Genomic DNA, 25,885 nt, shown 5'->3' on the forward strand with positions numbered 1-25,885 from the left:
TCAATTTTTAGAGCTTTATAAAATATTTAAGGAGGACTGTAACCCTGGAATTTAAGCTAGGATGAACCAAATCTGTATGGCTTTCAAATTATATAAATTTACTATTCATTCATTCATTCATTCATTTCCTTACAGAGAACCTTTTTAATGCCAAGCATGGGAAATACAAAGTAAAAATTGGACTGAAACATGATATTTGCAATCATTCTATATGGCATACATCAGTTTTGTCAAGCTTCAATGTGCAAACAATTAAATTACATTAAATAATGATCAGGGTGGGCCTGAGATCCATGGATCACTGTTTGTGTAGCAAAGCCATTTGGGACAGAGAAAATCATTCCTCTTTTGCAGACGACAAACATAGAGGCCCAAAGTGGCAGAAACGCCTGCCATGGAGTTACATGGCTGGTCCGGGGTAGATGGGGGTGGGAATTGGGGGTACTTGTCTGTCTTCTTCCTACGAGACAAGCTTTTGAAAATAAGCCCGAGAACAGGATGGTAGTGACCACCCATGGCTGGGAATCTACAGCACGCATTTTCAACCGGGGCAATATCACCCCCAAGGGGGCAAAAATTGTTTTTTTTTGGGGGGGAGGGGTACAAAAACCTTATTTTCTTTACGTATATTGCAAATATGTATAGAGTACATGAATACATGGACATCCAGCATATCTGATTTTGCCTTGGCCTCAAGGTCCTGAGTGGTCTGCCCCAGGCCCACTCTCCAAGCACTTGTCCTAATTGCCTTCACCTTGTTCTTTTTGCTCTGACCTCACTGGTTGCCTTTCAGCCCCCAGCATGTAACCTGTGCCCCCTTCCCCACCTCATAGCTCTTGCACTCACTCCTCCCTCTGCTCCTCACCCTGTTACTGCCTGCTTATCCTCAGCAACACTATCTCTGACCCCAAAGACTAGACCAAAGCTGTCCTTATCAGTTCTTATATGTTCTCAAGGAACCATGTACCTCCCCTTCCTAATGCCCTTTATTGTATATAGCAGACTGTTTAATTATTCAGTACCAGTCTTCACCTCTAGACTATAAGCTCCAAGAGGCCAGGGGCCACATCTGATTTTGGGTACCACTGTGTTCTCAGGCCTGACACAGTGCCAGGCACATACCATTACCCGGTAATTCACTGCAGAATGAGTAAATGAATAAGTGCAGAGCGTGCACATGAATTCCAGCCTGGGATCCTCCTAAAAACCTGTATTGTGGATCCAGTTTTTAATAGCATGACTCACAACACTTTCTTTCCAGTCCATCAATTACATCTGAATTACCAAGATCTGCCTCACTTTGCTTTGCTACTTGGCTTGCTCAGCACACGATAGTTCCTTCACAAAACTGCAATCCTTTCTTTTTACTCTTCCTTTTCCTACCTGCCCCACCCTACAAAAATACGATGTTCACGCACAGACGGACAATACACCACTGTCCTATAATTAGCAGTTTGTCCTTGCCAGTGCCATTTGGCTTCTAATACCAGATCAAAGAGGACAATATAAGAGCTTTATGACCCTGAGTGACATAAGGGACCTCTCTGTCTTCAGCCTCAGTTCACATAGGATAAAGATAAAAATCATGGCAACCTAATAGGGTTTTTGTCAAGATTAAATTAGACAATGTGCATAAAGCACCCAGCACTGTGCTTGGCACAATGTTAGCCTATAATAAACTCTGGCAGTCTCCAGTCAGGCCAGATGTTGTAGACAGATAATAGGGTTAACGTGTAGAAGAGTGTATTATCAAAACACATATTCAAATAACAACATTTTTTAAAGTTACCTTTATTGTGCACCGATTGTCACTACTCATTTATTCACTTATTCTAATCTTCATAAACAATCTTACAGAAAAAAAGGCATCAGTATTCCCATTTTCACATAAAGAAACTGGTATTCACACAGGTCAAAAATGATGACTGGCATTTAAACACAGATTAGTCTGTCTCTGACATCTATGCTTTTAACTCCAGGAATCTTTGGGGATCTCTAAGCAGGGAATTAAAGAAAACTTCTCCAGCCTCCCCATCTTCATAAGCAGAAGAACAGCCAATTATAGCACAGATTTCATCTGGTCACTTTCATTATCAACAGAGAACATTCCACAGCAGAGTTTGCCAACAGAGCTCATCACAACAGACTGCTTCTAGGGCCTGCCAAAGAACAGGACTCCAGACAGTCTCGTTTTCTTTAACCAGAAACAAGAACTCTCTTCACCCGTTTTACCTCTGTGTCCCCAAAAATTAAACCATTGGCAGCTGCCTTTTTGCAGACCTTCTAGGAAGCAAAACAACAACATTATTGAATGCTAACATCCTCTTCCTAATTAACATGCAGAAATATGCAACCCATAACTCCAATTTGAAATGTCACCCTGGCACTGCACTTCTACACTGAAGGAAAACCTTTGCAATGCCCAAAGTGTGTAATCAGCCTCTTCTACACAGAGGCATTTGTAAAACAGCCATGTCTGGACCCTCACCCTCCACTGAATAGTTCATCCCTTGTAAACTCTCTCCTAGAGAAGTCCCAAGGGCTGGCTGAGGCAGTGACCTGTCTTGCAGAGCAAAAATGTCAACAGACAAACAAGAAAAGCAAGGGAAAGGCCGGGCGCGGTGGCTCAAGCCTGTAATCCCAGCACTTTGGGAGGCCGAGACGGGCGGATCACAAGGTCAGGAGATCGAGACCATCCTGGCTAACACGGTGAAACCCCGTCTCTACTAAAAAATATAAAAAACTAGCCAGGCGAGGTGGTGGGTGCCTGTAGTCCCAGCTACTCGGGAGGCTGAGGCAGGAGAATGGCGTGAACCCGGGAGGTGGAGCTTGCAGTGAGCTGAGATCCGGCCACTGCACTCCAGCCTGGGCGACAGAGCGAGACTCCGTCTCAAAAAAAAAAAAAAAAAAAGAAAAGCAAGGGAAAAGGGAAATGGTTCCGCTGACTTATTTTAAGCACCATATCAAATAAATTAGCTTGGTGCCACAATTAGGAAGTTGGCCCAAGTTGGAAAGATGTGCTTATTCTTGTCTTCTTTGCCTTGCTTTGATGCCAATTCTGTTCAGTGACAGAATGAGAAGCTGGTTCAAATTATAAAGTGGAAATCAATGACAAACTCTACTAATAACTTCTATGCCTTGTGAGGGGTGATACTCAGATTCCTTACATAGCTAGGAAGGGGCTCTACTCTGCTGGGAGTATATGCAACTCTCAGCGTTACAGTTGCTGGGGGGGATAGAAAGTTTCAGGATGCAGCCTCTGCCCGTCAAACCTACCCCAATTCTAGTGTTTTTAAATTTTCACAAATGGTACCACTATCTATCTAGTTATAGAAGACAGAAACTAGGAGTCATCTTAGCAGGATTACCATCATCTGTCTTTTCTACCTCCTTCTCACAATAACCAATACATTAACAAATTCAGCTTTTCACATAAATATCTCTAGATTCAGCTATTTACCACCACCATCACCAATGTGGTCTAAAGCCAACTCCAACTGGTGTTGCCAGATGATATGCAAAACAGGGTGTTCCGTGTTTTTATTTGCTAAATCCAGCAACCTAACTCCAGCTCACCCATCAGACCTCACTTCAATTACTACCTCTACAGGGGTACCTTTTCTCAACTCCATAGACATCCACTCTCCCCATCTTATGGTCTCCTTTAAAGACCTTTGCACACTTAAAATTGGATATTTATTTATCTAAATAATGTGTCTTGTCCACTAGACAGTTAAGACCCATAAAGACAGTGACCACAACCATATCTGCTTTTGTTCAGCATTTTATCTTTAATAAATAAATGAATGAACTCACAAACTAGTAACTGAGGCTACAAAAGAAGCATTACTTTTCAGGCAACAGGCAAATAAAAACATCCCAGTCCTGCAACATTTGGCCAGGCTATGTTCCTAATTTCTTGCAGTATCTTAAACCAAGCTCTCTCTGGATCTCAGTTCTATTATCTGAAGAAACTAACTTTACTGCAGTTCCATTTACTACATCCCTACCAATCTAAATCAAGCAAATATTGGGCTTGAAAGAGGATTCTGAAGGTTACTGGGCCTTGAGACTTCATGGTTCACTCTATTTGTCTGCATCTCGCCTGTCAAAGAATGTATCCACAAAAGAAGATCATCACTCCTTTGCATAACATCCTCCTTGGGAGGATCAAAATGATGATTCCTTTTGAAAGGAGCTTAACTCTTAAGATATGCTTTGCTTTGTGAAGTCAGCTGGTGAGGACAGAGACGATCTTGCTGAGCAGGTCCTCAACCTTCCTTTCAGAAGCTTTGACTCTAAAACTGGAGCCACCAGTCATGCGTGGCTACTTACATTTAAATGAGTTTATATTGAATTAAAGTTAATTTAAAACTCGGTTTCTCAATAACAAGAGCCACAGGTGGCTACCGGCTGCCATACTGGACAGTACAGAATACTGAACATTCCCAGCAAGGAAAGAAGTTCTTACGGGACAGCAGTGGTTCTAAGGGAAACAGGGTGTGCTTGCTTCCCCTCCCTTTCTAGAAGCCACCCTTCTAACCCTCTCTTGGTTCATCATCACATCACTCTCTGTGGATTCAGGCCCCACCACCCATGCTGACTACTAAACTCAAACACCATCTCCCAGCCTCTCACCTGACCCAAAGTGGCAGAAACATAGTCCTCACATAGCTTCGCCTCCTCCAGGGTGTCTGCCAAAACTAGATGAAATGGTGTGCCCTTCCTGTAAGCTTCTGGAGCGCTGTGTAGTTTCTCTCAGAACACTCATCATTTTTCTTTTCTTTTTTCTCTTTTTTTGTTTTTTGAGACAGGGTCTCACTTTGTCACCCAAGCTGGAGTGCAGTGGCACAATCTCGGCTCACTGCAACTTCTGCCTCTTAAGTTCAAGTGATTCTCCCACCTCAGCCTCCTAAGTAGCTGGGACTATAGGCATGTACCGTCAAGCCCAGCTAATTTCTGTATTTTTTTTGGTAGAGAGGAGGTTTCACCATGTTGGCCAGGCTTGTCTCGAATTCCTGACCTAAAATGATCCGCCCGCCTTGGCCTCCCAAAGTGCTGGGATTACAGGTGTGAGCCACCACACCCGGCCCACTCATCACTTTTCTTAAAATTGTTTACATTCATTCATTCATTCGTTCATATATTATACAGTCTCACTCCTGTTGCCTAGGCTGGAGTGCAGTGGTGTGATCGTGGCTCACTGCAACCTCGAACTTCCCAGGATCAGGTGATTCTCCCACCTCAGCCTCCCGAGTAGCCGGGACTACAGGTGCACGCCACCATACCTGGCTCATTTTTGTATTTTTTTGTAGAGATGGGCTTTTGCCATGTTGCCCACGCTGGCCGCGAGCTCCTGAGCTCAACCAATCCTCCCACCTCAGCCTCCCAAAGTGCTAGGATTATAGGTGTCAGCCACCATGCCCAACAAAATTGTTTATGTTTAATCCGCCTCACAAGGCTGAGTGGGGGAAGACTGTAGACTCTGCAGCCAGAGTACCTGAATTTGAATCCCAGCTCTATCTTTGGTTTACCATGTGAACTAAGAAGAGATTATTGGTGTTTCTGGGCCTCATACTCCTCTGCTGTAAAATGGACATAAATAGAAATTACCTCATAGGCTTGTTAGGAAGATTAAATGAATTTGTGTATACAGTGCACTTTGAGGAGCACCTACTATGTGCCACACAAGCACTAGCAAAAATAATTATTAAAAAACATAAGCACCTTCAAAGTCAGGCAGTTTTGGTCTACTACTCTGTACATCATATCGCTTGCCTCACAAAAAAAGTCTGACCTGAAATAAATGCTCAATAAATACTTGTTGAAATAAATTATATATGCATTAAAAGGCTTGCTTTAAAACTGTGCTACCAGAAATTTACCCTACAGTTATGCTCATAATTGTATAACAAGATACCTGAAGCACTGTTTATAACACCACCACCAAAAACAGAAGGGGGAGGTAAGACAGGGGACATTTAAAATGTCCATCTGCAGGGGGCTGGTTAAATAAGTTATATATATATATACACACATACACACACACACACTCATTCACTGGGATACTCATTATATATGTGTGTGTGTATATATATATATACACACATATATATGTGTGTGTGTATATATATATACACACACACATACACACCACACTCATTCACTGGGATGCTATGCAGCATTTATAAAGAATGAGGTGAAACTGTATGGGGTAATGTGGAAAGATCTCCAAGGTGTGTTAAGGGCAAAGGACAATAACAGAATGAAATAAACAAGATATACATATATGCTGTGTACATATAAGATTTCTAGATATTTGCACTAGCATCTTTAATAATGGTTACCTATATGGAAGAGAGGAAGCAACTAAGACTTAGCTAGTTTTAAGTCTTTTACTGTAGGAACTATGCCATCATGTACGCTTATTACTGTTACTTAAACATTTATACACGTCTTGCTTTAAAGAGTGCTTTGTATTGTTGCGGTAGACTTTTCCTCTCTGGAACCAGTAGAGGTGTGGAGAAAGCAATTTCAGGAGGGTAAAAAATAAGGTGAGTACCTGGGAAGTAAATAAAGACATTTCACTGGCAAATCTGCTGGTTTACTGACTAGTAGAGAGGAAAGGGATCCACTAGGGGAGCAATTTAGAACTAGGTGCGTGTAAATACAAGAGCTAATGCTGATGGAGAGCTTACATGTGTCAGACACTCTGCTAAGCCCTTTCGAATTATTGTCTCATTTAGCCCTACCTCTGAGGAAGCACTATTATTATCCTAATTTTACCAATGGGAAAATGGAGACATGGAGCATTAAGTAACTTGCCGGAGGGCACACAGCTCAATAGCAAAAGGGCTGAGAATCAAACTTAGGCAGTGTGACAGCAGGGCTTGCAAGCTTGTTAGTGTCCACCAATAGACAGCAGCCACCATCAAGGGACTTATCCAGGGGAGGCAAAGACAGAGAAAGTTCTCTAAATGTCTTTCCAGCCCTACTCCTATGAGGGTATATGGCATTTAATAAACATTCCATTTGGCTCTCAGTTTTTAAGAGTCAATATAGTATACTCGGGTCATTTCCAAAATATTACAGGCGCGGTGGCTCATGCCTGTAATCCCAGCACCGTGGGAGGTCAAGGCAGGCAGATCACGATGTCATGAGATTGAGACCATCCTGGCCAACACAGTGAAACCCCATCTCTACTAAAAATATAAAACCTTAGCCGGGCACAGTAGCATGCACCTGTAGTTCCAGCTAATCAGGAGGCTGAGGTAGGAGAATCGCTCGAACACGGGAGACAGAGGTTGCAGTTAGCCGAGATTGTGCCACTGTACTCCAGCCTGGGCAACAGAGTGAGACTCTGTTTCCAAAAAAAAAAAAACTTATGAGCCATCTCATGTGGTAGGGAAATTTCGTTGCTAATAGGCCAAAGGTTGAAGAACACTGCACAGTCAAATGGGTTAGAAGTGGAAAAGATTAATCCTGCACCTAAGAAAATTCCAATTCCAAAATAACTATGCAACACTCACAAAGGCACCATTTTCTTTTTTTTTTTCTTTTTTTTTTTTTTTGAGACGAAGTCTCGCTGTGTCGCCCAGGCTGGAGTGCAGTGGCCGGATCTCAGCTCACTGCAAGCTCCGCCTCCCAGGTTTACGCCATTCTCCTGCCTCAGCCTCCCGAGTAGCTGGGACTACAGGCGCCCGCCACTTCGCCTGGCTAGTTTTTTGTATTTTTTTAGTAGAGACGGGGTTTCACCATGTTAGCCAGGATGGTCTCGATCTCCTGACCTCGTGATCCGCCCGTCTCGGCCTCCCAAAGGCACCATTTTCTATAAGACAATCAGACATTTTCTGAAAAACATTCCTCTATCGCTACACACAAGGAAGTTAGCTTCACGTACTAATGGCTACTTTCCTTAGCTTTTTAGTTACATCTAGGATATTCTTGGGGTTCTTAGGAAAGAGTGTAGGATCTGAGAGTCACATTGAGCTGGGTTTGGTTCCTGCTCTAGCATTCTAGAACTGGCTATGCAACTCTGAAAAAGTTATTTAATGCCACTTGGCTTCAGTGTCTCCATCTAAAAATTCAGTGAAGATAATAGCTGCCTCTGTTGCAATGATAAAATTAAATGAGAAAAAGAACTGACTCCACCTATATATCATTTGTTCCATTAACACTGAATAAAGCGAGTTTACTTTCCATCTTTCAAGTTAAATTGGAGTCTAAATCACAAGTTTTTCCTGTCCGACCCAATCCTCTTTTGCTTTGTACAACCACTCCTACCCCAGCCTCTCCAAAAATGCAAATAGATATTTTGCATATTTGACGACTGAAGCCCCCCAGATGGGCATAATAACTGATTTCAGATGAGGACAATTCTCTCTCTGCTAACCAAAGAGGAGTCACACATGCTCTATCCATGGCCACTGAAGTTTTAGCTCAATTCACATGTACAGCATGTGAGGACAGCATGCTGACAACAAGTTGAAGAAGCTCCTTGTACCTTCCCGCAGTCCCCCTCCCCCTTCCCTCTATACACTCCTAGACCTCGATTATTCTTGGACCCCTGCCCAGCCCACCAGCCACCCAGTCACATCCCAATATGTAGTTTCAGGAAACTAAGCCAACTGATAGTTAGCAATACTCAAAAACAAACAAATAAAAATTTCTGACTTCATGAGCAGGAGTTTGATTAATATACACTGTCTACTGTATATTCACAATTTGGAAATGAGCAGTATGTACAAAGACAATGCTCCTCCCCTTCTCCAAAGAATATCAAACCAGAAACAGCATCTTTAAGATTCATGATCATGACATGACTGTTAATCACCATAACAGGAGCAATTATCACATTAAAGCTAGAATGTTGCTAATAAAATAATAATCTACTTTGTATTTACCCTTTATGTTTATGCCTAATCTTTAAAATGCTCCTGTGAATGCCTAATAAATCCAAATTTTAAAGAGTTAGTAAAGAGATACACATAATAACTTGACCAAGTTAATAATCTGTCCTAGTTAATAGTATGATTGCGCCACTTCTGCCTCAAATAATAATAACACTCCAAAAAGTAATCAAGCTATAATACTGTTTTCAGAAAAACATGACTTTTTTCCACCACATTCGGCTTTGACCCAGCAATGGGATCTGATCCTATGGATATGTTTGCACCTATGTGAAATGATACATTCACGTCATTCAACTCAGCAGTGTTTAGAAATATGAAACATTGAAATTGACTCAAATATTTGTTCAGAGGGAAGTGGTTAAATAAATTATGGTATGCCCATACAAAGGAATTATAATTTTTATAATTATATTTCAAAAAGAAGAAAACCAGAAGTGCTTTATTACCGAATTGCAATGATCTATTAAGACATACTGTTAAACAAAAAGAGCAAGGTACCAAACAGCATGTACTGTATACTACCTTTTGGGGAAAACAGGGAAGAAATGGGAATATCCATACAACATGCATGCACACATGTATATATGCACATGCATGTCTGTATTGACATCAACTTCAGAAGAGTAATCAGATTATTTATAATATTGAATCCTAAATTAGGCAGGTGGGAGACAGGTATATGCAGATTATTTAAGTAAATATTTTAAAAATAATTTGCTTTCCTGTAATCCCAGCACTTTGGGAGGCCGAGGCGGGCGGATCACGAGGTCAGGAGATTGAGATCATCCTGGCTAACACGATGAAACCCCGTTTCTACCAAAAATACAAAAAATCAGACGGGCTTGGTGATGGACGCCTGTAGTCCCAGCTACTAGGGAGGCTGAGGCAGGGGAATGGCGTGAACCCGGGAGGCGGAGCTTGCAGTGAGCTGAGATCGCGCCACTGCACTCCAGCCTGGGCGACAGAGCGAGATTCCGTCTCAAAACAAACAAACAAACAAAAATAGTTTACTTTATGAATCACATAAAAATACATTAAAAATCAATCAGTAGGAAAGTGACATTATATTTCTTCAAGATTAAAACAACACTACTTACAGGGTCACATTTTGTGATTAACCATGATTCTTCCTTCTTTTCTAATACCATACATGTCCATATTAAAAAACAAAACACACCCGCACATTTGAATAGGTAAATTAAAAAAGAAAACTCCTAGAGAAAAACAAAAACTATTTTTAAAGAGCTCCACAAAGCCTTATTCCACAGACTTTATCTATTATTCATCATATTAAAGTGAACTGCAATCTCCTGTTATTTGTTTAGACCTCCAGATTCCACAAAACATTTTTGCCCGCATGGCTCTGGGCTCCTCTGAAGTACCCAGGAGAGAAGCTTTTTATGCTGCCGTACAAGTAACTCACCTTCATAGGTGCCGACTTCCAGAAGAGTTCCGCTCTGCTCGAGGTCCAAGAACTCCTTCACAGTCAGAAAGTTATAGTCCACGCCAGGCACTTCTCCTTCTCTGGGAGATCGGGTTGTGCCTGTAGCAGAAAATACAAAGGCACAACAAACCATCAGTCAACTAAAACAGGAAGTTCCACATCCAGGTGTAATTAAAATAACCTGTTCAGTAAGCTGGCGTACCTAAGACTCTGCCGCCTCATCTGTCCAGACAGGGACACAGTAAAGGCAACTTCTTTCTAACACAACACAACAGCATTCTCATTTCCACACTCTAGTGCCTGGGAACCCCAAATGGGAGAGAGAGAAAAACAAGCACAGCTGGGTCACCTAGAGAGAGTTGTATACCATTTTTGACAATGCACTGAATAGAAAAGGTGAACTGGATTTTATACAGACAACATTCACAGTCAGCAGCTTTTAGGACTCTAGTAAATACTAAAAACGTATCCACCTTAAGCTCAGATCCTAAGCGGACTGTGTTTTTATCACAGGTCTTGAGATTCTTGTGTTCCTCAATACAACTGGCAAGTTCCAAAGCCCTTTAAAGAAAATGACACCTGCTGCATAAACACATTACTAGAGAAATGTGACTGCCCAAGATGCGTGGTTGGACGTCTCTCAGCGATTAAAATGCTGCTGCTCCTCATGTAATTAATATGTTTGGCAAAAAGAGGCCATCCATGAATTCTGACTAAGGAGAAAGGACATTGCATTTACTAGAAAATTCTCCCCCTGAATTAATCTGGTCATCTTCTCAGTGGCTGACAAATGTAACACTTCTTATGAAATAAAGCAGAGCATCCAGAGAACAAAAGTCACCTAGCTCAGGTGCTGGGCTGTGGGATCTAACATTTTAGCCCAATCTCAGTCAACAAAGTAGAAGCAATGAGCAGAATGTGGTTTACACATAAGTCAAGAAAGGAAAATAAGCCAAGTAGCAACTATGTACCACGTACTAGGAGCCTATGTCAAACATTATGAGACCAAAAAAAAAAAAAAAGAGAGAGAGAGAGAGCAAAAAAAGCAAAAAATGTGATTTCTGTTGTTACATTCAACACAGCTCATTTTGCAAGGCATTATTACCTGTGGTGGTGATTTAACGTCAATGTTTTCCTATATAATAAGCAAGGATATTTCCCTATGCCTGGGAATTAAATAACCAACCGTATGTGCCTAGTGGCCCTAAAGTTCTTAGCGCTGTGCAGTCTCTGATCATTTGCTCATGTGAATGACTGCATCCACACCTACACTGGATATTCATAATTTTCATAAGTCAAAAACACTCAACACTTAGTACAAACGTTACTCAAGCAAAATGTATTTTTAGTGAACACAATTCTTCTATCTGAAATCTGAATATTTTAAATAGCTGCAAATTGGGCATAGAATGGTTATATTATAGATGTTTGCTTCTCATAATCGGCGTGCTAGAACCTTGGGGTTAAAGAAGTCAGATACTCTTACACTGTTTCCTAATTTGTTCCCATTTCATGCCTCCCCTGGCAGGTGATGACAAATCCCTTGAGGTAGTTCACAACTTTTAAATTTACATATCAAGTATCAGGCATAGGAAACATAGAGACAGTATCACATACTGTTAAAGAGCAGTGGTCTGGAGCGGGAATGCTAGGTTCATGGTCTACCTCTCCAACTTGTGGTCTTGGATAGGTTCCTTAGTGTCTACTATTTCTCAGTGTCCTTGTTTGCAAAATAGGGATAACAATAGCACCTAATCCATAAGTTTGTTGTGAGTATTGAATGAGATAATCCTTTCTGAAGGCTTTGCTCAATAATTTTTAGTAGACATTATAGTTTATGTTTTTGTTAGAATTAATTGATGGAATCTTACTGTTCAAATCCCACTATAATAATCTGTTATTATATACATATATATATATATGTATCTGTATATGTATGTGTGTGTGTATTCATGGCATTATATATTGCCATGAATAATGCCATGGCATTATTCAACAAATATTTACTGAGGCCCCAACATATGCCAGGCACTAGTTCAGGCACTGGGGAAACACTTGTGAACAAGACAAAGCTCATGCCCTGATGGAATTTATATATTACTGTGAGACATAGAAAACAGATATGTATATAAATAAATACAGCATATAGTATCAGGAGGAAATCATTCTTCTACAGACTGAAGGATCAGAAGCTATCTCGGAGCAACATAGGTTAAAGGTTTAGACAGTGTCATGGAAGGAGGCAGCAAGGGAGAAGGAGGGAAGCTATTTTAGCTAGGTGATGAGGAAGAGCCTGGCGAATGCAAAGGTGATGGGGAATGCATCCAGGTAGAGGGAAGGGCAAAGGCTTTGATAAAGGTGTGATCTGGTGTGTTGAGGAAAGGGCAGAAAGGCCAGCATGGTTGCAGTACTGTGATGAAAAAAGGGCTGGAAACGAAAGCAAGGGGCAAGATTACGTAGGCCACAGAAAACACTTCATATTTTATTCTAAGGATAATGGAATGTCATCCTTAGAATGGTTTTGAGCAAAGGGGTGCCTTGATTTGGCTTTTCTTTTCTTTTTCTTTTTAGAGACAGAGTCTTGCTCTATCGCTCAGGCTGGAGTGCAGTGGAGGAATCACAGCTCACAATATATCTCCTTGAACTCCTAGGCTCAAGAGATCCTCTCACCTCAGCCTCCTGAGTAGTTAGGACTACAGGCACGTGACACCACACTCAGCTAATTTTTTTTTTTTTTTGTACAGATGCGGGGGTCTCACTATATTGCCCAGGCTGGTCTCCAACTCCTGGCCTCAAGCAGTCCTCCTACCTTGGCCTCCAAATTACTGGGATTATAGGCATGAGCCGCCACACTCGGCTTGGTTTTCCTTTTTAAAGCTCTTTGACTTCAAGGAGAACAAGTTTTGACAGAGTTAGGTGGGTTGGACAGGAATAGAAGCAGGGGGACCAGTTAGGTGGTTACCATAGCGTCCAGGTGAATGGTAATCAAGATATGGACTAGAATAGTAGGACAGAACTGATAAGAAGCAGTGAGATTTCTATTACAAACAGAGTATTTTAAAGAGCTACAGTATAGTCCATAGAACAGACATATTAAAAGTAAAACCCATCATCAAGGTATTAAGCACCGCATGCATTAGCTATTTATCCTGATGCTCTCCATGCCACCCACGGATGGAGGACAGAGAGCATCAGGGGTTTGGAGATGCACCAGGATAAATAGCTAATGCATGTGAGGCTTAATACGTAGATGATGGATTGTCAGGTGCAGCAAACCACCACAGCACATGTTTACCTATGTAACGAACTCGCACGTCCTACATAAGTATCCCAGCACTTAAAATTAAATTAAATTTAAAAACAAAGTATGTCAGCTCATCACACCATGTTAGGTCTATATTTTGAAGACAAAACTAATAGAACTTGCTGATGGACTGGATATTGTATGTAAGAAAGACAGAAGAATAAAGACAGAAATACTTATGCTGTGACCCGGGCAAATGGGCTGTGCCATTTGCAGAGATTGAGAAGGCTGAGGTGAATGGTTTTGGGAGAAGGGAAAATCAAAAGTTCACTTTTGGACATGTTAGGTTTGAAATGTCTAATAGACAGCTAGGTGCAGAGAGCTGGAGCACAGCTGATCTTAAAAGTCTGAAGGTCAGAGTAGAGGGTGGAATGTAAACTTAATAATAATAAGGGTGATCAGTTGATTAGTCAACCAAAGGCCTCTGAAGGCAAGAGACAGAAAGATAAAATCTACAGAGAGAGTTTGGGGAAAAGAAAGCCAAGAAGTTTGGAGTGAACACTAAGAACTTTTAACTTTTAGAAGATGGGAGTAAGAGAAAGATCGTCAAAGGAGACTAAGCAGCAATAGCCAGCAAGATAGGAGCAAAGGAGGAGGGTGTGATGTCTTGGAGCCAAGTGAAAAAGCTGTTCAGCCAGCTACTTGTAAAACACAAACAGTCTACATCACACTGGGAATTCCAGTGCAGTGCAAGAATAGAATCTCTTTGAAACTTGCTGTGAAAGGATCTGTCCTAAATATGTTCTATATGGCAACTCTCATATTCAGCCTCCATACCAAAGTTCCATTAACTTAATCCATCTCAAAAAAAAAAAAAAAAAAAAATGAGGACAAAATAAAACAAAACAAAACATGTGTTGAGTTTTATAGTCTTGCCAAACCAGACAATGTTGATTTTTTTCTCCTTCTGCAGCCATCTTTGCCATTCTTTCAATGATGTTTTCAGATCCAATTTATCAGGTTTACCTTAAAGACAACAATCACCCTGGGGCCTTAATTTCCTGAGAGGATTCAAAATAATCAAGAATGTCAAAAATGCTAGATTTCAGAGGAAACATGAAACTAAGATCCCATTTTTCCATGTCAATCAATATGCTTAGGATGCCTTAGAGCGGCAGGGGAAGGGAGCGGGTGGGCGGGCAAGTCTCCACCCATAAACCGTTCAGGGTTTATTACCCAGACAAAACCTTTCCATGCTCAGGCTCGCAGGAGGTTTCCCAGCTATCCTCTGAGCAGCCTGCCCTGGGTCTGGGCCAGCCTGACCAGGCTCCATTCAGCGATGTTGTGGAGAAAAGGACCCAGGGAGGGGACCCCGCCTTCTCTTTTCTTGTAGCAGAATGACAGGCTGCTGGCTGGACACACGCCTGGCAGATGGCATTTCAAAGGGTTTTCAGGAGCCATCTGGGTTGGGTACAATTATTACAAACCATGCTTCTAACAAAGCCAGAAGGGTTACTTCCTGACAGAAGATGAGTAAAACAAATTCAACCATGTTTCTCAGGGACGGCATATTACAAAAAAAAAAAAAAAAAAAAAAAGCCACCGGGCTGACAAACTGGGATTTTCCTTAGCCTACAATACTGCCTTCTGTTTCTCTAGCTAGAAATTGGGCCAACAATATCTTGCAGTTATTAGCTTTAAGCTAATAATAAACACAGTGTCCAACCCCCCAAAAAAAGAAAAAAATATGTAACACTGGGAAAAAAATAATAGCTTCCATTTCTCAGATGTTCACTTATGTCCCAAGCAAGGTGTTAAGCACTTAATCAGTACTATTATTGTATATAATCTTCACAAGAAACCCAGAAGTAAGGATTATTATTATTACCCTCATTTTATTGATGAGGAAGCTCAGATGCAGAGAAGTAACCTGCCCAAGGTTACATAACAAGTTGGGCAGAGCCGTGGTCTGTCTGGATGCAGGTAATCTGATGGCAGCATCCCTCATCCTTAACCATCATTGTCTGATGGAACCTGTCTTCATGGAAATGTTCCATATCTGTGCTGTCTAACATGGTAGCCCCTAGCCACATGTAGCTATTAAAAAGTGGCTGGCCAGTGTGACTGAGAAACTGAATATGAACTTTTATTTAATCTTAATAACTTTAAGTTTAAATAGCCACATGTGGCTACTGGCTACTGGACTGGTCAGTACAGCTCTCAACCATGAGAATGTCTGAGTTGCCTTCATTACACTACATCCAGTACCATGTCCCAAACAACTTCTAGCACTCAAGAACAAGAAACATACTTACCTGAAACAGCATGACATCTGAAACAGATAAATGAAAACCTCTCTTAAAAAATAAACAAAAAACAAACAAAAAAACTCTCATATGCTTTGAAAAACTATCTAGTCAACTCTATAATTTGTCCTAAAAATTCTATTGATTCCTATTGGCTGTGGTCTCTAGGAAAAAAAAAAAATGTTCTTAGATATTTGTGACAGCATGATTTGCAGCAAACAAAACAAACAAGACCAAAACAAAAGTAGCCCTCCAAGACACAGAAAAAATGAGTGTCCAAGAATATGGAAATGATTGAATGAAATATGGTTGATCCAACCTTGGGAAAATGTTTTAGCTATATGATGGTAAATGGTAAAGAATGGTTAAATTGGCTAGGTGCAGTGGCTCACGCCTGTGATCCCAACACTTTGGGAGGCCAAAGCAGCTGGATCTCGAGGTCAGGAGATCGAGATCATCCTGGCTAACACAGTGAAACCCCATCTCTACTAAAAATACAAAAAATTATCTGGGCATGGTGGCAGGCGCCTGTAGTTCCAGCTACTCGGGAGGCTGAGTCAGGATAATCACTTGAACCCGGGAGGTGGAGGTTGCAGTGAGCTGAGATCGCACCACTGCACTCCAGCCTGGGCAACAGAGGCGAGACTCCATCTCAAAAAAAAAAAAAAGAATGGTTAAATCTACATGCAGTTACCTGAAGGAATACCTTTAATGTGCATTGAAGTGATACACACAAGTTACAGAATAAGATGTAAACTATCACTGCATTTCACTGAAAAACAGAATATGGCATGTTTTACAAGTTTATGAGTTTTATGAGTTCACATAGTTAAATGGGTGTAATAATACTATACCCTTAACAGTGGTTAGCCACCTCAGGAAGGTGACTTCAGAAATGGGAAGAGATGAAATGATTATTTCCTTCTTTACACACTTCTCATGCTCTGAATGGTATCAGTAGGCAGGTAGTTGTCTTGGCATTTTATAAACTGAATGAAATCATTATCTAAGAAATATTTTAAGACCTGATTCTTGGGTATTTTATTCAAGTATTTTCAATAGTAACGTAGTCCTCACAAAAAACATGCAAAAGACTTATAGACTCTCCAACTGAATCACACAAACAATGTTCCAAGGTTTCGCCTCTCTTAGAAAGCCAGCCTCAAGGTCAATAATACTTTACTTGCCTTACCGATGAATAGGAATATACTACAAGTAGATTTCAGAAAGTGGTACTATTTTTCCACCTGATTTTATTTTTAAACCTCAAACTGCTCATCACTTAAACAGGGTCTTTTTTAAGTATTTAAGTACCTCCAAGATTTGTACTAGAATAGTGAATAATATCAACCCTTCCCACCACTGGATCATAACTTAAGTAATTAATTTGAGCTATGTCCTAGTGAGTGTCTCAGAATGAATTAGCAGTGCCTCCAAAGTTCACCCAGTAAAGCTGGAGTGGCTACCTGCTTCTTATGCACATTTTATGGTTCATAAACTTGCAGTGTATCTGGCTTCAGAGACTCCTGCTGAGGAAACGAGAAAGTGACCTTCCTCCTTATCACTGAAATCCAGAAACCATGACTACAAAAAGGAAACTGGACTGGGAACTTGTTCACTCTATCTTTTTATTCTAGAAATTCTCTTGAAAAATCCAGTTGAGGTAGAAAAAGAAAAAGCTTACTGGTGAAATTCTGATAAGCCAATTCCTACTGCTTCACGTTCCCAAAGCCATCCGGTTTCAAGATGTTGAGATCTCACTCAGCAACTGTCCAAATGGTCTCATGGCCAGATTATTAAAGAAAACTAATCAGCCCACAAAGATTAAACTGTCAATATTCCACGATATCATCTGCTGTTAAATTAATCTGGGTCTGGCTTGTCAAAACCTAACAAGACTTCAAAAAATGACAGTCACTGCAACTGCTTCTGTATTAAGAACAGATCATCATTTTCCTATTCTAACACAATCATTTGCATCTGGTAAATATCCAGAGTATCAGTTAGATATCCAGGACAGCCTCATGCAGTTCATTCTTTAGTTGACAGAGCTACAGCCTAGTAGAATGTATTAGTCCTCCAAATTCATTCAGTTACCCTACCTCTGGCACAATTTTTGCCATATATGACGATCAGACTACGATTTACTCAATATCTACCCCTCAAATCAAACTGCCTTTTGTGGTGAAACAGACATTTTATTTAATAAAAAAAAAATTAAACAGACCGGGTGCAGTGGCTCACGCCTGTAATCCCAGCACTTTGGGAGGCCGAAGTGGGTGGATCACGAGGTCAGGAGTTCAAGACCAGTCTGGCCAAGATGGCGAAACCCGGCCTCTACTAAAAATACAAAAATTAGCCAGGCATGGTGGCAGGCACCTGTATTCCCAGCTACTCAGGAGGCGGAGGCAGACAACTGCTTGAACCCAGGAAACGGAGGTTGCAGTCAGCCGAGATCGCATCACTGCACTCCAGCCTGGGCAACAGAGCGAGACTCTGTCTCAAAAAAAAAAAAAAAAAAATTAAACATATTTAGGTAAAAAGGAAATACTTAGCCACCATATACCTATTAGAATGGTTTAAAAATGTTTCTGTAATACCAAATGCTGGCAAAAATATGGAGCAACTAGAACTCTTATGCATTGTTGGGAAGAATACAAAATGGTACAACCATTTGGGGAAAGTTTGGCAGTTGGTTAAAAAGTTAAACATAAATTTCTCATATGACCTAACAAAACCACTCACACAAAATGAATATGAAAACACATATTCACAAAAAATGAAAACATATTCATACAAAACCCTGTACATAAATGTTTAGAAGAGCTTTATGCATAATCAATCAAAACTGGAAAACAACCAAATGTGGTTCATTTGGTGAATGAATTCACTGTGGCACATCCCTACAAAGAACTACTGCTCAGCAAAACTACAGATACACACAGCGTGGACGAGTCTCACCTACATTATGCTCAGGGAAAGAGAATCCAGACTCAAAGATTACTCACTGTATGACTACTCCATTTGTATTCCACATATTCTACAGAGATGGAGAATCAAGCAGTGGTTACCAGGTATGTAGGGTGGGAGCAGCACAGGTCATTAGGGAAAGGAGGAGGACACTGTTTTGTTTCCTGCCTGTTGTGGTGGTTGGACGACTGTGCTTTTGTCAAAACCCATAGCACACACCACAAATGGTGAATTTTACTGTGTATAATTTTTTTAAAAAGGAAACATTTAGCTTTACCTCAAATGGAGAATCAGTTTCATCCTGCCATAAATAGTAACTAAAAATAAATGCAACAAAAATAAAGCCATTTTGTTTTATCTGTAGCCTAAGACTTTGAGCCTGAGGTCTGAATTATCCTATTATCACAAAACGGGAGTGACAAACATTAGAAATATCTTAGACACCTATTAATGTCAATTTGGGACTTTCTCCTCAACATAAGTATAACGATTTGTCTTCGTTAGTTTGTACTGTTATAACAGAATACCATAAACTGGGTGGCTTAAACAACAAGCATTTGTAGAGACAGGCATTTTGACACACACCTGGAGTCCCAGCTACAAAGGGAAGCTGAAATGGAAGGATTGCTTGAACCCAGTAGTTCAAATCCAGCCTGGGGAACATAACAAGAACTGTCGGTGTGAGGGCCCTCTTCTTGATTTTCAGACAGCTGCCTTTTTGCTGTATCTTTATATGGCAGGAAATGAGAGCCCATCCTCTTTTTCATATGGGACAGCAATTCCATCATGAGAATCTGACCTTCGGTTAATTACCTCCTAAAGGCCCTACCTCCAAATACCATCACAGTAGGAATTAGGGACCCAAAGGTGAGAGAGAGAGACAGAAGGGTGTGTCGAAGCAGAAATAATTCCAACGTGAAAAGAAAAGGTGTGTGGGCAAGGTGGTCATGGTGCCATGGAAAGGGCTGAAAGAAAATCTATGGCTCATACTACTTTGGAGGGTGGGAGTGGTTAGAAAACGAACACTAAGAGGGGAGAGAGGGGGCAAAAATCCATGATACATGTAATCCCAGATGAGATAGCTATGCAGACTCAGAAGGGTCACGTGAATAAATGTGACTCAAACTGCTAGTGTCACTAAGCAACACACACACACACACACTCCTCCACCCACCCCCAGTTGTGCTGTCCCTCCAGTAGAACAAAGCTGAAAAGGTAAGATCCTTGTCTTCAAAGAACTTGGAATCAGTTTGGGTCTGTGTCCAATTAGAATTGATGCCTCATTGTAAACGAGAAAGCAGCTAAAAGAGATGTGACTGACTGTCGTCCCTATAACACATTATAAAATAAACAGAAACAAAGAAAGCCAGCCTCCTCCTCGGGGATCAGGGAAAGTTGTTGAGTTATTTAACACGTTATATGTGGTGATCTACAAATCACTTCACAAGGAAGCAAGGCCACTCAGGGCAACATGAATGGATCCTTTCTAGAAGCACCATTTTGAATAATGGGGCATTCTCTGTCCAAAACTCTCAACTATGATAACAAAGGTCAGAAACAGGAACCTCATTTTTTCTATCCCAGATCTCAACACAGAAGTGTCAGTAATTGTGTCTCATAAATGGAATAATGTCAAGCCACTCAACAGCAGGTGTGTAAAGACAATTATTTTATTCCAGCTATAACTTGCATGTTTGGGATCAGCAAACCCTTTCAGGTTCCATCTTGCATGGAGGAACACTGTGGTGAAGGAACTTGAATCTCATTTTAAAACCCACACCTAAAATATTTGAAATAAATAAGGACTTGGCATTTATTGCATTGTGCTGATGATTTGCAAAAGTGGCCTAGACATGAGAGATGAGAAGTATCCGATCTTGTTTTCATGATCCTACTTCTAGCTCTTTTCTCTATAGCTATGACACGGGATGAAGGATTGTGTGCCAAATCCAAGTAGCTCCACAGGAACTATGCAAACTGACCAGGCATCCTTTTCCTGGAAGCCAGGTGCTCTCACTTAAGTGTAAACATGTTACCTTCCAAGGAGATCTACATTATGTCAAAGCAAAATGTGGACCATCCACATTATTGAATGAATTATATAAAACAAAAAGAGAGTATATATTTGTATAGGGCAAGCAAACGGTTCCCAGTAATAAACAAAAAATAGCAGCTCAAGGAGCTGATGTAAGAAGAACCAGTCTTGATCCAGCTCTGCCACTAAATTAATTATGTGACTACCTTGGAAAATTCCCTTTTATGCACTCAATGTCCTTATCTGCGAAACAAAAAGGGTAACCACTGCTCTGACTATATCACAGAATGATTGTGAGACCAAGTAAATTCATGTGCAAGGATACAAAACCCCTCAGCAAATTTAAGGCATTAGAAAATTATGTTCATCTAAAAAATCTGTATTTAGGTCAACATCTATTCTTTATATGCATTATCTCATTTAATCCTTGCAACAATACTATAAAGTAGGTAATATTATTATCCTATGACACAGATGAGAACATTATGTGACTTGCCAAGAATTACACAGCTGGTAAGTGGCAGGATCAGGACTTGAAACCAGGTTTTTGTTACTATAGAGTGGTGGGAACTTCTGTACACAGAGAAGACATTGGGGAGGGTTGGGAGGATAAACTAGTGGTGGAGCGAGGTGCAGCTGAATTTCCACAGCTCTTCACCCAGGGTTGAATAAATCAACACTGTCTTCATCCAGGAAACACAGCGGGGAGCTGATGGAGCTGAGGGTCTGGGAGAAGAAAGCTGACAAAACCCTTCCCCACAACCTCTTCGATCCCAAATCTAAACTGTCAGGAACTATGTCTTACTGCCTCTTAAACAGAATACTGAGGTGGACCAGAAAACATTTCACAGGTAAGTCAACTTGAACCTGAACATTAACCATTTTTCCTCATTTTTCAGGGAAGGAACTTTGGCACATACAAACTCATGGAAACCTCACATTCATTAAAGTCAGGAACGTGAGAATTCTCAAGCTGTAATTGATTCATTTCAAACAGTATTAAGAAGCATCCAGGAAATTAAGGATTAGAATCTTTAACATTAGATACATACTTATCAGAAATCAACTTTTGAGGATTATCCTTGAGGCATTTTTGTTCCAAGAGGGATTCAGGAAACCAGTAATGCTATACCCTAGCACTAAAAGTTGTCTATGAGAAAAGGGGATAAGAGCAGATAGACTCTCTCTATTATGACAAGTAGTAATACTTTTGCTTTCTCTGATTAATTATAGCAACTGTTTGTGTAAAACGGAATGAACTACCTCCAATGATTTCAACCAGATAATTTTCAAAAGCATATTAAAAGAAAATAATTATTTTGGTGAAAAGCTGTGATTAATTAAGAATATCAAGTTTCTACAAATTAGGTGATTTTGCATGCTCAATGCTAAATACTGAATGTTTCTAATATTTGGCAACTTTCTTGCTTAGTGAAAAAATAATAATAATAACTGGGGCCAGGCATGATAGCTCATGAGTTCAAGATCAGCCTATGCAAATAGTGAAAGCTCATCTCTAAAATAATTTTTTAAATTAGCCAGATATAGTGGCACGTGACTGTAGTCCTAGAAACTCGGGAGGTTGAGGTGGGAGGATCACTTAAGACCAGCAGAGATTGAGACAGCAGTGAGCCATGATCATGCCACTGCACTCCAGTCTGAGTGACAAAGTGAGACTCTGTCTAAAATAATAATAATAATAATAATAATAATCGGGAATGACTGCTAATAGCTACACGGTTTCCTTGGGGAATAATGAACATTATTTAAAATTAGATCGTTTCAATGGTTGCACAGTTCTGTGCATATAATAATAACTAAAGAATTGTATACTTTAAAGGAATGAATTTTATTGTGTATAAATTGTGTATCAATAAAGTTGTTTAAAAAACTATTACACTGCAGAGATGTAAAGACGAGTAAAACATGATCGCTATTCTCATGAATATTATAATTTAGTTGAGGTGTTGTTACATTTCCATAAATAATAATACATAGTATAATTTACTCTTCAATTTAACAGTTGTTTTCATTAGTCCTCCCAATATGGGAACTCAGAGAAAGAGTGAGATCAGCAATCACTGACCACGTTATGTCATTTTCCTAAAAACTGCAGGGATCTAAAACTCTTTCAGAATGGCAATCTAGAGAAATTGTTACAAACTCTACAACCAGATTTGGTGAGTTCAAATCTCAGCTCTGGTATTTGCAAACTGTGCAACCATAGACAAGGTAAACATTTTGGGCCTTGGTTTCCTCATCTCTAAAATGGGAATAATAATACTGCATGCCTGATAAGACTATGTGAGGATTACATGAGACAACACATGTAAAATGCTTAACGTGGTCATAATATGCATTCGGTAAGCATTAGCCATGACAACAACAGTATCTGGCCCCCCACCACAACATACTCTGTGCTTCTAAAGGGAAATGGTTATGGAAGAAAGAAAAGACTATGGATCACTTACTATATCTCTAGCAAGGAACACAGGTTTTCTATACGTAATGCCTACTTTAATTCTTCCAAGAGGGGTATATTTTTCCAACCTTGATGAAATTTTCCATCCCTAATCACCATTTTTCAAAGTCACACAAGAATCTACATAGCTCCTAACCACAACTTTTTGGATTATCTTTCAATAAGAAATCACAAAGTCAACACATTCTATAAATACCATCATTCTAGTCATTAGCCACTAGCAAGGATCCATAAGAAAATGCCTACTTATTGAAATACAATGTCTAAATTTGAGGATCTCAATTGCCCTAATTCCATGTTAACCATGTTATTCTTCACATAATCAAAGCCTTCTATAATTAAATGAATGTGATATTTATTGAGTAAATATTATATAACTGGATATAAATAAATAAATTTGTATCTGGTACTAAAACAAAGCAATTACAACAGCAATTCAAAACAGATACAAGAAAAAAGGAGTTCATGTTCATTTAATAAATACATTTGTTCTCAGTTGACATAGGCATGAGAGTTGTGAAGCCTTCTCAAGTGTACAGCCTCGAACATGTAAATTTTATTTTGGCTCCCATCAAGTATACATATGGCTACATCAAAGTAAACAATAGGAAATATCATAGAGTACAACATATAACTTGTTGAAAAAATAAAGAAGAACTGGGTACAATACTAATAAGCCGACACCAAAGAAAGGTACACTATAGTACTACCTGCGCATGGTCTTCATAGTATTGAAGAAAACTTACTGGGAACAGTAAAATTTCTAGCCACACAGCAGTATCATGTTGAAGAAGGCCTACAGAGTAAGTAGCATAAAACTGAACATATCTTTCCATTTTTTTAACATGTGCTTTTTTCCCTCATATTTATAGTGGTATTTACCTTGAAGGGGGTTTAGATTTGGCATCAAAAACTCAAACATTCAAAAAGTGTCTCATGAGCAAAGGCTGAGAAACATGAGAATTTAAATATCACATAAAAGTATATGAGGATTACATGAGACAACACATGTGAAATGCTTAGCCTGGTCATAATATGGGTTCTCAGGCAGCTGAATTCACTCTTGGGACTCTGGTGTTGTTCATAACATGCTTATGTTTTTCCCCATAAATAATGACATCAGCAGATTCCCAGAAAACTAAACTATAGCTTTGACTCCCCTCCCCTGTCCATTACCATATCTAACGTTTGCCAATGATCTCTGTAACTATAAATCACAATCCAAAAATATATGGACTTGGAGCAACTACAAAATCATCTAGACCCAGCTGATTAACTGTTATTGCCCTCATTTCAATTAGTTCACGTCTCAATGAGCAATTACATTCTCACATTATGTGGGACTTCTCTGGCGACAACTATTGCTCATTTTATGTTATGGACTATAGTTTCTAGATAGATGAGTCATAGAAATTATTTTTTTCAGTCTCATTGTTAAGCCAAATTAGGTAGCTTTTAGAGGTGAATTTTTTTTTTTTTTTTTTTTTTTTTTTTTTAACAACAGCAACATAAAAAACCCAATTACTAATGCTTCTAAACATTTGCTTGGAAAATGCAGACAGTGAGGAACAGAAGCCTGTGCTGATGTGATAAACCCAAGTTCTGGTCTTTACCAACACTGACTTTAAAAATAACTATCTCATTAGAATACTATATGAGGTATCAAAGGTATTATCAGAAAAGTAGTGGCCAATTTTAAAAAAATAAAATCAAGCAGTTTTTACTATTGTAAGTTACTTTGAATTATTATAAGTTACATAAAGACAATAATGTTTAAATAGCATCTAATAGAAATTGGGCCTTATTTCAGAGATGTCAGGTGAGTGCTTTGCCTTCTAAGACAGTCACATTACTTTAAGCCTATAGGATTCTCATTAATCCAAGAATGCAAATTATGCCTTTGTCATCTATTCAAACTGGACCCAATGTGAGTCCAGATAAAATCCAATCAATGGATATTTATTAGAGATAATTTTCATCAAAAGGAAATGGATACCTTTGTGGTGACATATAAATAACAAAAGAAAATCTGGGGAGCTTTGTTTTTGTTGTGTTTTGTTTCACGTGTATTAAGTGAATGTCATTATCACACAATGCTTACTGGTTCTCACTCTTGGGTTCCATCTGATTTGTCATCCCTGTCACAGCAACTGCTGATCAAGGGCAAAAAGAGGGCAGAGGCAATCTTTATTTCCTCCATTTGGCAGCAGGGTGAGACTGCTATTAGTTTCCTGTCTGCCAGAGAAGACCTGGTGATATGATAGATGATCCTGGAACTCTTACAAGAAGTTTTCACCAGACACTTGCCTCTTAACCTATTTACCTAGCAGTTAGGCTCTCATCTTCCGGGAAACCCACATTTTTGCCCAGAGGGAAGCAAAGAGTCCAAGTGTTTAATAAATTCTGAAGCTATTGCCTTGGTCTCCAATGGGTTTTTTGTTTCAAAACAAAACAATAATAACAATTTTAAAAACCCCAAAGGTATTTAAATG

The 25,885-nt window shown here is 39.8% G+C and overlaps 1 protein-coding gene across 20 annotated transcripts in view; it reads right to left on the minus strand.

Moving 5' to 3' along the window:
• MAGI1 (membrane associated guanylate kinase, WW and PDZ domain containing 1) overlaps positions 1–25,885 on the minus strand; it is a 691,563-nt gene that overhangs the window by 145,772 nt on the left and 519,906 nt on the right. For all 20 annotated transcript variants that reach the window (XM_033210363.1, XM_033210366.1, XM_033210365.1 and 17 more), the window contains exon 3: positions 10,336–10,455. In XM_033210363.1, coding sequence (XP_033066254.1) covers positions 10,336–10,455 — 120 coding nt within the window. The remainder of the gene's footprint in view (positions 1–10,335; positions 10,456–25,885) is intronic.

The sequence above is a fragment of the Trachypithecus francoisi genome, unplaced genomic scaffold (genome assembly GCF_009764315.1).
Source record: "Trachypithecus francoisi isolate TF-2019V2 unplaced genomic scaffold, Tfra_2.0 Lachesis_group0, whole genome shotgun sequence".
Lineage (NCBI taxonomy): Eukaryota > Metazoa > Chordata > Mammalia > Primates > Cercopithecidae > Trachypithecus > Trachypithecus francoisi.